The sequence below is a fragment of the Leucoraja erinacea genome, chromosome 13 (assembly GCF_028641065.1).
Source record: "Leucoraja erinacea ecotype New England chromosome 13, Leri_hhj_1, whole genome shotgun sequence".
NCBI lineage: Eukaryota > Metazoa > Chordata > Chondrichthyes > Rajiformes > Rajidae > Leucoraja > Leucoraja erinaceus.
The window spans coordinates 40,763,860-40,778,550 of NC_073389.1; the positions used below are offsets into that span (position 1 = coordinate 40,763,860).

At 40.1% G+C, this 14,691-nt stretch overlaps 1 protein-coding gene across 1 annotated transcript; it reads left to right on the forward strand.

Moving 5' to 3' along the window:
• Window positions 1-336: 336 nt before the first annotated feature.
• LOC129702924 (T-box transcription factor TBX19-like) lies at window positions 337-14,151 on the forward strand. The gene is made up of 4 exons (XM_055645023.1): window positions 337-842; window positions 8,253-8,517; window positions 11,204-11,338; window positions 13,456-14,151. Exons 1-4 carry the CDS (start codon window positions 658-660, stop codon window positions 13,519-13,521), a joined length of 651 nt encoding a protein of 216 aa, XP_055500998.1. The 5' UTR covers window positions 337-657; the 3' UTR covers window positions 13,522-14,151.
• The last annotated feature ends 540 nt before the right edge of the window (window positions 14,152-14,691 follow it).

Consider the following 14,691-nt stretch of genomic DNA (forward strand, 5'->3'; position numbering starts at 1 on the left):
ACAATTATTGCCTTAATTCCTTATTATTTTACAAATTTATGGGTAGTGCACAAAGGGTCACAATACGATCCAATGGAAATATATTGTAATTGCCTCATGTTTGAAGAAATTAAAGTTTATTTGGTTATAAATCAGAATTAAAATGTGTAAGTGAAAAAATGGCCAAAATCAGTCACAACTTAAGTGTAATTTTGTTTTACAGTGTTCCAAGATATGTTTTCTTTGATAAAGATGTGCATATATTATATAAAATATGTGCAGTTTGACTTTCTATAATTTAGAATAGCATTTGGTCAATTTATTTTACATATTTAAAAAACAATGCAGATTGTTTAAGTGTATATTGAAATTACGAACAACTTTTATTTAAAGCGATTGTCAGTCCCTGTTTGGAAACAACCAAGATGGTGTCGGTTTGTTACACAGTCGACGTTTGACTGATTGTTGGGGCAGCGGCAAAATCTAATTGCATGAATTGGACCATTTTTGACCAGCGGTTTGGCCAATAGCTGATGTTAATGCTGATATGAAACCAATAGCAAATCGGGCGAGCGTCATGTGACAGGAGAACTAATTGATACAACGACTATTTTTTAACATTATGAGCAGTGACTGGTGTTCATGTCAATCTCGTTTCACTTTTAAGTTCGGACTGAAATGAATGACCCCGAGAGAAAGAGCAGCGTGGCTCGCTTGCTCAATGCTGTTGAGTGTGACCTAGCGGCTGGCAGCGAGAAGGGTGATCCCACCGAGAAGCAACTGAAAGTTGTCCTGGAAGATGCGAATCTTTGGCAAAAGTTCAAAGCAGTCACCAACGAAATGATTGTCACCAAGAATGGAAGGTTAGTTAAACACTTTAGGAACAAGCTAAATAACGATGGCATGATTACATACACCTCTACATTTCTGAGATAATTAGGACTGAGGAGTGTTAATTTACTGGAATTAGGTACATTTAGTCAAGTGATGCTGGTGAGATGACTATTAATAACATTGTTTATAAAAAATTAGAACAGCCCAATTGGCGAAATTCCATCATGCCTGGCTCAAATATGTATAAAGAGGTGCATTAAGATTAAATGTGTAAGAAGGAACTGCAGATGCTGATTGAAACATGTCTTCTATAAAGTTCGTGTTCTACCTAACGTACAGTTGTCGTGTTCTTAAGGGGTTGGACAGGCTAGATGCAGGAAGATTATTCCCGATGTTGGGGAAGTCCAGAACTAGAGGTCACAGTTTAAGGATAAGAGGGAAGTATTTTAGGACCGAGATGAGAACATCATTTTTTACACAGAGAGTGGTGAATCTGCGGAATTCTCTGCCACAGAAGGTAGTTGAGGCCAGTTCATTGGCTATATTTAAGAGGGAGTTAGATGTGGCCCTTGTGGCTCAAGGGATCAGGGGGTATGGAGAGAAGGCAGGGATGGGATACTGAGTTGGATGATCAGTCATGATCATATCGAATGGCGGTGCAGGCTCGGGGCCGAATGGCCTACTCCTGCACCTATTTTCTATGTTTCTATGTTGTAATGTTTAATTTGTATTTTCACTTCAAATGCTCTTGCCGCGATTGGGCACCCCGCTTGTTATGCATTTATCAATTAAAACAAGAAAAGTTGGAGAAATAAGGAGACTGTTCACTCATTTTATTGTTCAGTTACATCTACTGAATTATCTTTCTCTAATGTTCCTGTTTCACTATTTTTCTACATTTCCTCATTTAAATTATTCCCTTTTTTAAAAACTTTTGATTTACTTTTGAACCCGAAAAGAAAATTAAATTGGGAACATCTACCGATGGTTAAAAGGACAACAAAAAAATCAAAATAAATTGTTCCAAAATAAATATCGGTATGCGAAGGAAGGAACTGAGGATGTTAGTTGTAACGGGTTTATATCATTGGGGTAATAACACATTGGGCGGCGAGTGGGAAGGAAAGGAGATTCAGCTATGACCCTTCCCTTGGGAGATAGAAGAACATTATTTAAAACATTAAACTTCATAGAAAGCATTCGAAAAGACGGATAACGTCACATCTGGTAGCTAAGGGTAAGAATGGAAAAAACAACAGCAAGGCGGTTGATTAATGCTACAATTGGGGAATATGGGGGGGGGGGGGGGCTTTTAGGGAGCGAGGAGTCAAACAGAGTGATCTGAAGCAAAAGTGAGCCACTTGAAAATCGACGCCAGTGACAATGTAATTAAGAAATGAATAAGTAGTGGGCCAAACATACGGTTTTCTGCGCGGGACTGCCTCCCATGCTGGAGGTCAGATGCGGACATATCTCCGGTGTGAGGAGGGCGAGCCGTGGAGTTGGCATTCTTCACTGAAACGATAAATGCGGGCATACTTTTTTAAAAAACTTGATTAATAAATTCCGGTGAGTTTTTGTTAAAGGAATTTCATAATTTCTATAAATTATTTAAATCTATATGAAGCATTTTTAAATGTCCCTAGTTATCAGAAACACTGTATTTAAATGGCAGGGAGCTGGGGGTCCCAGGACCCGCTGTTCGTTCCAGGGCCACCTCGTTCGTGGATCACTCACTCCAGCGAGACCTCCGCACTATTGGAATCGGGGAGTTTCAAAATGTAAGCGCGGTCATTGAGGAAAAACTGAAGCGGTGGGTTGGATTGAGTATGACTTGACTTAATCACTTTCTCAACATTTACGTTAGGAAATTGGAGGAAAGTTATTGACACGAAAAATGGCTGAAATAACAAAGAATAGAGTAAAGGGCGAACACAAAATTGGAGCATAATCTGGCAAAGATCTGGGACCACAACTCGTCAATATATTTATAAATTGCTTAAAAAGGCGTAAATCTGGGTTTGTTCACGACACATTGTAAATGGCAATACTTGTATGTGACTTCAATCTTTTGTACAAATTAGAAAATCAAATTGGTTAAAATAATCTTGAAGAATTTGAAGATTGAATACATTCGGGACAGTTCAATGTGAAATTATTCACGATAGAGATAAGGGTGTCAGGGGTTACGGGGCGAAAGGAGGATAGTGGGGAGAGAGGGAAAGAAAGATCAGCCGTGATTGAATGGCGGAGTAGAACTTATGAACTTATGAAAAGGTAAGGGATATGGGTTTTTTTTTAATTGGTCAACAGCTGGAAGTGTTGGAGTTCCAATTAAACTCGTAAGTCTATTCGGGCAGATGACTGAAATGCCATGAAGTGACAGAGGGTAACAATTTGATATTGGAAGTGAATTTCAGTGTAAAAACACAATGTTTTAAGGATTTTTCACACACAGAGAGTGGTGAATCTCTGGAACTCTCTGCCACAGAGGGTAGTTGAGGCCAGTTCATTGGCTATATTTAAGAGGGAGTTAGATGTGGCCCTTGTGGCTAAGGGGATCAGGGGGTATGGAGAGAAGGCAGGTACGGGATACTGAGTTGGATGATCAGTGATCATATTGAATGGCGGTGCAGGCTCGAAGGGCCGAATGTACTCCTGCACCTAATTTCTATGTTTCTATATACAGTGCTACGGAACGATGAGAGAGGCTGGGCACCTGCCCTTGCCACATCTGCACAATGTACCGTTACAAAACAGATAATAGCCATCCTGTCCTTTTAGAGTGAAACTCTTGGCATCTCCAACAATGGAGGTAAGAGCCAATCATGAATTCGGACACAAAATGCTGGAGTAACTCAGCGGGACAGGCAGTATCTCTGGAGAGAAGGAATGAGAAACGTTTCGGGTCGAGGCCCTTCTTCAGTCTGAAGAAACGGCATCATCCTATTGTCTACCACACTCGAGAACGTGCTCTCTCCAAAGATGCTGCCTGTCCCGCTGAGTACCTCCAGCATTTTGTGTCTATCTGTGGTGGAAATGCTTTATGATACTTGATGTTTCGGGTTGAGACGGGTCCCATTTCCCTCTACCGATGCTGCCTGAGTGACTCTCGCTGAGTTCATCCAGCGCTTTATTTATTGCTCAGTATTCTAGCATCTGTAGCTTTTTGTGTCTCGTGGTTACTTCACTCAGAGAGATTGTAAGGTGTGTACGTTCAGCACCAGTCAAAGCAGGGGGTAGATGACAGAAACATTCAAATAACCATCCCATTTTGACGGAATAAATGGTTGAATTTGAAAACCCGAGACGAAAAGTACACAAGACAATGCATTATTAGCACAACTGGGGAAATCGTATTATTTTAATCGACATTTTAAATCGCTTTCAAGGATTTACGCCGGGTGTAGAATTCTCAGTGGTGTCCATTGGAAAAATCACGATGGAATTAATTTATTGAACGTGGCGATCATTTAACTTTTACATAGTTATTTACAGCAAAGATCTTTGATCTCCAGGCTGCCAGGTCGCGTCCGGAAACGTAAGGGACAGAAGGGTGCGCTTCCCTGGGAGAAGGGGGGTGGGGGGGTTGAGGGAGAAAGGGGGGAGATTGGAGGGGATAGGCATTTGTTCTAATCATCTGCCTTTCAAAACAAATCCCTTACCAGTTTTAATAGAACTGGAAATTACAATAACAATAAAAATCTGAAATAAAACCAGAAAATGGTGAAAACATTCTGCAGTTCTGACTAAGGGTCTCCAACCCGAAAAAGTTAACTGGTTCTCTTCCCACAGTTGCCTGATCTGCGACATTTTCTGCTTTATTAATAAAACCCAGCATAAATATTAAGGACCTATTCCCTCTTCCCTGAATATCAGGCAGTTCACCCCCCTCGATGCTCAGCAGCAATCTCACCAGGAGAAACAGTATAAACCAATCACGCCTTCACTCTCAATGTATTGCTCACATTTTTCAGAAGAACCATTCAGCACAAAATCATGCCTTAGTGTCCATAACATTAGAAATATATTAGTGGCACCTGTTACCTGCCACGCTTTGTCCTGCCCCTGCTTTTATCCAGCTTCCTTCTCTTCCCTACAATCTCCTCCCTACAATCAAACTGAAGAGAGGGCTCACCCCAAAAGGTTATGTATCCATGTTCTCCAGAGATGCTGCCTGGCCCACTGAGTTACCCCAGACATTTGTGTCCTTTTGTGTATTAACCAGCATCTGCAGTTCTTTGTTTCTACATGCTTCAAACTGACCCCGGGCTAGATCATGGTTAATTGGACACACATATGTGGTTTATCTCCAACATCAACCCTATGTTGGGTGAGCGTGAGTTAGGGCTTAAAAGGCCATTCGTGGCGACGCTACAATCTGATCAAGGACAGGTGATGCAGCACACGGTGAAGATAGGATCTGACATGGAAAGGAACCTGGTTCCTTCACTGCAGATCCCTGAAATATGAAATATAACAAAAATAAATCTGGAAACGCGTACTTGACACAGTCAATTCTTTCATGAAGAATCCTTTGAGGGCTGAAATCTTGTTGGGGAAATTTGCAACCTGCAAACTTTATGTTACAATATAGGCAGTCATAGAGTGATACATTGTGGTAACAGGCCTTTTGGCCCAACTTGCCCACACCAGCCAACATGTCACAGCTATACTAGTCCCACCTGCCTGCGCATGGCTCATATTCCTCCAAACTTGTCCTATCCATGCACCTGTCTAACTTTTTCTTAAATGTTGGGATAGTCCCAGCCTCAGCTACCTCATCTGGCAGCTGAGTTCTATACCACCACCCTTTGTATGAAAAAGTTATCCTTTAGATTACTATTAAATCTTTTCCCCTATGCCTTGAACCTATGTCCTCTGGTCCTCGATTCCCCGACTCTGGGGCAAGAGACTCTGTGCATCTACCCGATCTATTCCTCTCATAATTTTATCCACCTCTATGTCAGCCCTCATCCTCCTGCACTCCAAGGAATAGAAACCCAGCCTACTCAAACTCTCCCTATAGCTGACACTCTCTAGTCTTGGCAACATCCTCGTAAATCTTCTCTGAATCCTTTCAAGTTTGACAATATCTTTCCTATAACATTGTGCCCAAAACTGAACACAATACTCTAAATGCGGTCTCACCAACGTCTTTTACAACTGCAACATGACCTCCCAACTTCTATACACAATACTCTGACTGATGAAGGCCAATGTGCTAAAAGCCTTTTTGCCCACCATAGCTACCTGCAACTCGACCTTCAAGGAATCATGCACCTGCACTCCTAGATCCCTCTGCTCTACAATACTCTCCAGAGGACTACCATGTACTGTGTAGGTCCTGCCCTTGTTGGACGTCCCAAAATGCAACACTTCACACTTCTCTGCATTAAATTCCATCAATCATTCCTCAGCCCACCTGGCCAATCGATCCAGATCCTGCTGCAATCTTTCACAACCATCTTCACTATCTGCAAAACAACCCACTTTTGTATATGTGCCAACATGATCTTCTGTTTTTTTCAGTACACTTTGAAAGAGCTGGGAACATGTTGACATTAGCGTTGAACCATACTGTGATAATAGTGTAGCTGTCAGAGCCATTGCTGAGCTGACCATCAAAGTCTGGAGCCTCTAATATATTTCTAATGTTATGGAAACAAAGGCGTGATTTTGTGTTGAATGGCTCATCTGAAAATTATGAGCAATACATTGAGAATGAAGGCGTGGTTGGTTTATACTGTTTCTCCTGGTGAAATTGCTGCTGTGCATCGAAGGGATGTGCTGTGCATATTCAGGAAAGAGGGAATAGGTGCCTAATAGGTGCCTGATATTTCTGCCGGGTTTTATTAATAAAGCAGAAAATGTCGCAGATCAGGCAACTGTGGGAAGAGAAAGTTAACTTTTCGGGTTGGAGACCCTTAGAACTGCTGAATGTTTTCACCATTTTCTGGCTTTATTTCAGATATTTATTATTATTGTAATTTCCAGTTGTATTAGTATATTTAGATTGGGACCCTGTGACAGTTGTGGCCCTTTGGTTCAATTTTACTGTTGTTGCAGAGCAAACACAGAAGGCCATTCACCGCTGCAGCCTCCGGGAACCTAAGAAAGACACAGCTGGATTCTGTGCACTTAAAGACCTCATGCAACAATAATGCTGGTACTGCCGAGTCAGTATCTTCACTCCCATCCCCACCACCTTCATCTGACCTGCCACTTCAATGAAAGTTGTGGAAGAGATGTGGAAGAACTATTGTAGTCTGATTACCTAGTGTTGCTGATAATTTGTTGTATTATTGGTTATTGTATACTTATTTGTTGTGTTGTTGGCTTTATGTGCTTGTAAAGCTGCAGCAAGTAAGATTTTCAATGTTCCATTACCATTGCATATTCCAATTAAACGCTCTTGACTTGACTCTTGACAGGTGAGAGTAGACCGTGGCTGGATCCAGACTTCCCAGTTTTTTAATTCTACCTTTTTCTTTGTCTCTGTGCTGTTTCCTTTAATGTGCTGTTCTCTGTTGTCTTGGCAGATGGGATCTAAAATTGTTTATCTGTCCATATTATTATTAATTTCAATATACCTGGAGTAAAACAAAAAAACTGGAAACACTGAATAAGTCAAGTAATACTGTTGAGGGAGACACTGACCTAATGTTTCAGGTTGATGACCTTTCATCACAACTAGGAAGTTGGAAATAATATACTTAGTAAGATGGAAAAACGGAATGAAGGCCACAAAAGGTCCGTGCTAAGTTGAAGGGCAGGGGAGATTAGATGAAGGTAATTTCAGTGCTGTGCGTAAGAGGACAGTAAAATCAATTATGCATAACAAAAATAGGTGAAAATTGTTAATGGTTATGCATTCATGTTGTATTTATTATCTTTCAAGCACCATTTTTACCATGAATAAAATTGTGATTTTGTTTTATTAACTGTGTCAGCTTGTTCCATGATGCAGTAAAATTACTGCTGTTCTGAACGATCACTTCTAAATCTTTGGTTATTCCTGCTCATCGTTTAGTTTGCCTCTTACTTTGGTCTTGAATTGTTTGTTCAATGTTATTAAACTATTTCCTTCCCACTTTACTTAAATGTGTGCTTGGACTAACAGGAGAATTAACCTCCATGTGTGAATGGTAGCAAAACCTTTTTGAAAGGATTAATATACCTGTGTGTCTGAAGAAGTGTCTCGACCTGAAACGTCACCTATCCATGTTCTCCTGAGATAGTGCCTGACCTGCTGAGTTACTCCAGCACTTTGTGTCCTTTTGTGTATTAACCAGCAACTGCAGTTCCTTGTTTCTACAACATACCTTTCCTTGGGGTTTGCTGTCATTACCATTATGCCTCTCAAAAGAAAAGATTTACTGTGTTTCCACATTGATCACAGCACCCCTTCTACCCATCCCCTTCTTTCCTTGCTTCAGGCGGATGTTTCCAGTTTTGAAAATAAGCGTATCTGGATTAGATCCAAATGGCATGTATTCATTCCTGCTCGACTTTGTTGCTGCTGACAATCATCGTTGGAAATATGTGAATGGTGAATGGATCCCAGCTGGTAAACTGGAACCCTTGACACAAAGCTGTGTTTACATCCACCCTGAATCCCCCAACTTTGGTGCACACTGGATGAAAGCACCAATATCTTTTAGCAAAGTCAAGTTAACAAACAAAGCCAACAGTACTGGACAGGTAAGGCTTTCTTTCCTCCTCTCATTTATAATCACAAGCAGGCCAATTGTGAAATATGAAGTGTGCATTAAAGTAATTATAGCAATCCTCTCATTATACTCTACTCCTGTCGGCCATTGTTTGAAAGGAAACCAAATATAAACAAGAATAAATGGGATTAATTGGCACATTCAGAGTTTAATGGACATCATGTTCTAGTCAGGAGAAAAAGGTTTGCTTGATGCGTCCTAGTAAGCATTAAGAGATCTCCCTATGAATGCAATTTCATGTAAAAGCATTTGTAATGAATTCAGTCATTTATGTTTTTCTTGGCAGCAAAATTCCTAAAATTGACATAAACAAAAGTAAGTGCTTTAAGCAAAATTACATAATTGGAGTTGTTTTGTAATTATGAAATTAATTGCGAACACCTAAAAAATCCCCAATAAATTACATTGAAGAATATGAATATGCGGGGCAGGGTGGGGGGGATGATGAGGATGGTAAACCTGGCGGTGTTTTTAATCTAGGATAAAGTTGAAAAGCTGCTTTTAAAATAATTGACACCCAAGATGGAATAAATTTATCCTTGATTAGTGTTCTATAACATTTAAAATATTTTAAATAATCATGTGATGCCTTCTCTCTTTTATAATCTATTTCAATGGGTTTCTTATAAACAAGTAAATCAATGAGGACTCTTGTTAATAAATCAGCACGCTTTGTGATAGAATGGAAGGCTTTCCAGATTTCATCCATTCTGTCAGCAGAAAGTCCTGATACAAATTTGTCAAAATTAAAAGTCAAGATAAATGCATTTTTGTTTACTAAATAACTGTTTAGCTGGTGTGGGGTAACATTAGCTGTTCCTTGTTAGATGTAGTCTTTGGTTGTCCAGTCTTGGAAATGTCCTTGTAGAGATAAACCTCATAATAGTGGACCATAGGTGGTGGAATGTTGTCTGGTAGATTGGCTGCAAGAAACGAAAAACAGTCAATAAACATCCAATAAACCTACACTAAACTTTTTCTACACCACGGACGTGTACACCACATGAACATTCTTTCTTGTACCACTTGCAGACCATTGAAGTTTAAATTATCTATTTATTTTGAGAGCTTTTTCTTATTATTTTTGTATGTTTTTCCTTTAAGAACTGTCTTGTGCCAACACACATTTTCTTCTAATCGTTATGCTGATTCATACAACTATTCATCAGAAGAATTTATATGGCTAAGAAGAAAGTCACATCTGAACTGTATTATAAATTGCCATGCAATCGCCCAGCATCTCAAGACAATATTCGACAGTCAGGATCTTTGTTGAGCCTTTTAAAAGCACGGAATGTTGAGGAAATAAAGTCTTCTGTGGTTTACAGGGGAAAAAAAATTAACATGATGATGTGGAAAGTAGAGTGAAGGGACTGTCCCACTTGGGCGACCTAATTGGTGAGTTTAGAGTTTAGGACAGTTTGAAAAGATGTCATGTTGAAGACCACCTTCGACTATGTAGAAGACCTCATTCGACCATGTTGAAGGCTAGCTAAGACTAGATACGACTAACTTCGTGAAAATTGGAAACCGAATAGTGGAGAGTGAAGATGCCCTCCTTCGATCTCCTTCAACCTCCCTTCGACCTCCCTTCAACTATGATGAAGACTATTTACGACTATCTTCGACTACCCTCGATTACCTACGACTAACATGCCGGTCTACTACCACCTACTACGACTAAACCTACGAGTAAAAAAATATCGATTTTTTCCATGGCGACTTTTTTTACTCGCGGGCATTTTTCAGCATGTTGAAAAATACGCCGCGACCTAGCTGAGGCCTCGAGCATGAAGGAGAGGGACTACTCTCGAGCATGAAGGAGAGTTACAAAGACCTCCTATGACCTCGTGTCAACCATGCTGTGAGTATGGGTCGAGGGCAAACTCGCCAGAACTCGTGGATTAGGTCGCCCAGGTGGGACAGCCCCTTGAGATGCATGTTTAACAACACTTATTACTTGTGAAGAACTTTGGGACAATTTAATGATGTAAATGATTTTACGAAAATTAATGTCTGAAATATGCTTCACTATTACAGGAAGCAGCCAGGATGTTTAGTGTTTTTGCAAACGATTATGCTTGAATTACCTAAACAAGGTCAAATATTGATGGAGATATTCCTGTCTTTAGAACCAGAGTTGCTGATTGAGAATCCAATAACAAAGACATTGACAAATGGGATAGGTTGTTTGCTGTTTCTTGGTCATTGCAGCCAAATGCAAGAGGATCAGCAATTGCACAAAATCACAAATTGCACAGTACTAAAAGGGCTGTCAGAGATGCCTTCAAGAGGCAGAGTCCTGAAGAAGGGTCCCAATCCAAAACGTAGCCTATCCATGTTCTCCAGAGATGTTGCTTGATCTGTTGAATTACTCCAGCACTTTGTATCTTTTTTTTTGTAAACCAGCACATGTAATTTCTTGATCCCATTTTTAGAAATATGCATTGCTGCACTTCACATTACTCCTGATAGCAAATTAATTTCTTATTTAGAGAAACAAATATGAGGGACAGCTTTTGCCTAATAATCATGAACAGGAAATCAACATCATTGGCAATGTTAACAGTTACAGGCCATTCTTGAAGTGTCTGTACATATTTGATGGTCCATGAAGTTTGGTCCTAATTTTACAGGCTGTTTTCATCTGTTTACAGGTAATTCTAAATTCTCTGCACAAATACAAGCCCCAGGTTCATATTGTACACGTAGGGGGCCCTCACAGGATGGTTTCCAACCACTCTTTCCCTGAAACCCAATTCATTGCAGTAACTGCATACCAGAATGAAGAGGTCAGTACACTCATTGTTACATTGTTAACTTGTATTGTGCGTTTCAAGGTTATTGTAATGCATTTTGTATTTTAAAATGAAGGTTAAGGGTTTTCCGAATAATGTATAAATAAGAGGACTTGGGTTGTTTCCCAATCACATATTGGTTTACTTTTTGCCTGTCACTGAAACCATAATTTAATTAAGAAGTCAGGGAAATTAGCCATGTAAAGAGCAACCAAATTAAATCTTCTTTCCAATGTTTGATAACATTTACTATAGGCTGATTGGGACATCTGCCCAACTCAACATTGACAATACTTAGCAACTGCATGGTAAAGTACAGTAGATTTAATGGCAGTGAAGTACACCATGGCAGATATATTTAACTGTTTTATGTTGAAAAGGGCATGGAATAGATTCACCAGGATGTTACCTGGGCTTACAAGTTTGAGTTATATGGAGAAGTTGAATAGGTTGGGATTTTTTTATTTGGAGTATAGGAGGCTGAGGTGACCTCATTGAGGTGTACAGGATCAGGGAGGGGGGCATGGGCAAAGTGCTCAGTCTTTTTTCCAGGGTAGAGGATTATTAATCTCGAGGTCATAGGCTTAGAGATAGAATGGAGAGATTTAAGAGGGAACGGAGGGCCAACCTTTTCTCTCGGAGGAATAGTGCATATCTAGAATGAGGTGCTATAGGAAGCTATAGAAATTGATACAATTCTGATTTTCTAAAGATATTTGGATAGATTATGAATAGGACGGGCTTGGAAAACTATGGACCAAATGCAGGCATATGGGGTTACCCAAGTATGCAAACTTGGTTGGCATGGTCAAGTTGGGCTGAAAGGCTTGTTTTCGCACTGTTTAACTCTATGACTATGTTTTTCTATGCCGATTGGCAAAATCATCAAACTGGAATTTCTGGCTGTGCGTGGCACAGGATCTGATTCCGGAATCAAGTTGCAGCCAATTTAATAAAACTTAATGAGCGTCCTTCCACTTCCCCAGTGGCTCAGTACACAGAACACGAATATGGAAAGCTGAAATGTATCTGTGTATCTGGAACAGTACACAATTGTTTGAAATATTTCCATTTTCTAAGCAAACAATAATTTTCATAGAAACATAGAAACATAGAAAATAGGTGCAGGAGGAGGCCATTTGGCCCTTCGAGCCAGCACCGCCATTCATTGTGATCATGGCTGATCGTCCCCTATCGATAACCCGTGCCTGCCTTCTCCCCATATCCCTTGACTCCACTAGCCCCTAGAGCTCTATCTAACTCTCGCTTAAATCCATCCAGTGACTTGGCCTCCACTGTCCTCTGTGTCAGGGAATTCCACAAATTCACAACTCTCTGGGTGAAAAAGTGTTTTCTCACCTCAGTCTTAATTGACCTCCCCTTTATTCTAAGACTGTGGCCCCTGGTTCTGTACTCACCCCACATTGGGAACATTTTTCCTGCATCTAGCTTGTCTAGTGCTTTTTATAATTTTATATGTTTCTATAAGATTCCCCTCATCCTTCTAAACTCCAGTGAATACAAGCCTAGTTTTTTCAATCTTTCCTCATATGACATCCCAGGTATCAATCTTGTGAACCTACTGCCTCAATCACAAGGATGTCCTTCCTCAAATTAGGAGACCAAAACTGTACACTATACTCCAGATGTGGTCTCACCAGAGCCCTATACAACTGCAGAAGAACCTCTTTACTCCTACACTGAAATCCTTTTGTTATGAAGGCCAACATTCCATTAGCTTTCTTCACTGCCTGCTTTACCTGTAAGCCAACTTTCAGTGACTGGTGTATGCCCTGGTCTCACTGCACCTCCCCCTTACCTAACCTAACCCCATGGAGATAATAATCTGACCCATTTTATCTGGCAGAAATGATTTTTTAATTCCTTTTTATTGCAAGCTACTCAGAGGTACCCACAACACATTCCTCCCACAACCTGTCCATTCAATTTGGAAGGCAATATCAGCACTGATCCCCTTTCCCACTTCCCGCCTTAGGCAGAAGTTTAATGGTGGGGACAATGGCCTTTCACTTGGGTTAGAGCTTTAAGCATTTAGCCAAATCTTATTTTTTAGTTTTGTATTCTGAGTTTTATACGTTATTGTTTTTTAGGTAACAGCTCTGAAGATTAAGAATAATCCTTTTGCAAAAGCATTCCTGGATTCAAAAGAAAGGTAAGTCAGTGGTTTGCAGCCTAACATGAAGTTACCTTGCTTATTGATTAAGAAGGAACTGCAGATGCTGAAAAATCAAAGGTAGACAAAAATGCTGGGTGTTTCGGGTCGAGACCCATCTTCAAATCCTTTTTCTTCTGAAGAAGGGTCTCGACCCGAAACGTCACCTACTTCCTTTGCTCCATAGATGCTGCCTCACCTGCTGAGTTTCTCCAGCATTTTTGTCTAGGTTGCTTACTCATTCTTCGTTGCAATTCATGCACATTTGTATACTTGTCAAGAAGTGACCACAATTAAGACGATTCAGGTTTAGGGTCTGACTTAAAGAATAAATAAAAAATGCATACCCAAGTACAAGTAAAGGAGAAGATACCAATAAGCATCTGAAGAAATGCCAAGGTAAGTATGGGCATCTTTGCAAAACATTTTTTTAATGACATGGCTATAATCTGCAATGTTATTACTTGCATTAGCATAAGATGTACCAATACCTGCCAACCTTGCACCTTTGGTGATTTATCCTGCTTCTCTTTGATCTGCAAACCTGTGCCTAGCTCTCCCTTGTCTCGTACTGATGATTATCTTGGTTACTTTGCTTCCAGTCTCTCCAGATTTGGCGATTGGATCCACACTAGTTTAGGCAGAAAGATAATCCAAAGGACATAGGTTTTAGGTGAAGGAGGTAAGATTTAATAGGAATTTGAGGGAGGAACTGCCATTTCTATCCTCTTGGTGTGTTTCTGGCCACTTTCAGCGAGATCCATTTATCGGCTTGGCCTGGGCATGGTATACATTTGCAAAGTGTTCCGTTTTTTTTTAAGCAATCAAGAATTTCACAATGTCACTGGCCACAAGGAAGACCACAACAATACCCATCATGTCAGTTTTGTTGTAAATACAATTACAGCTCAAAAATCTTTAGGATTATGAGCATCAACTCTTAGTCTATCAACATGAGAACTCCAGTGTACTGAGAATTAAATAATGACGGTACTTAAGCGTAAGTAAAAAGAAACATTATTACCTGTACCAATAATGAAAACTCTTAACAAAATTTAGGGAAATGGATCAGTCAACCATACACCTTGTAATATCAGTCTTAGGTTTCACGCTGGGTGAGAAGGATTATCACTACATCATATGTTCCTGTCTTTCACATAGGAAGATGAAAAAT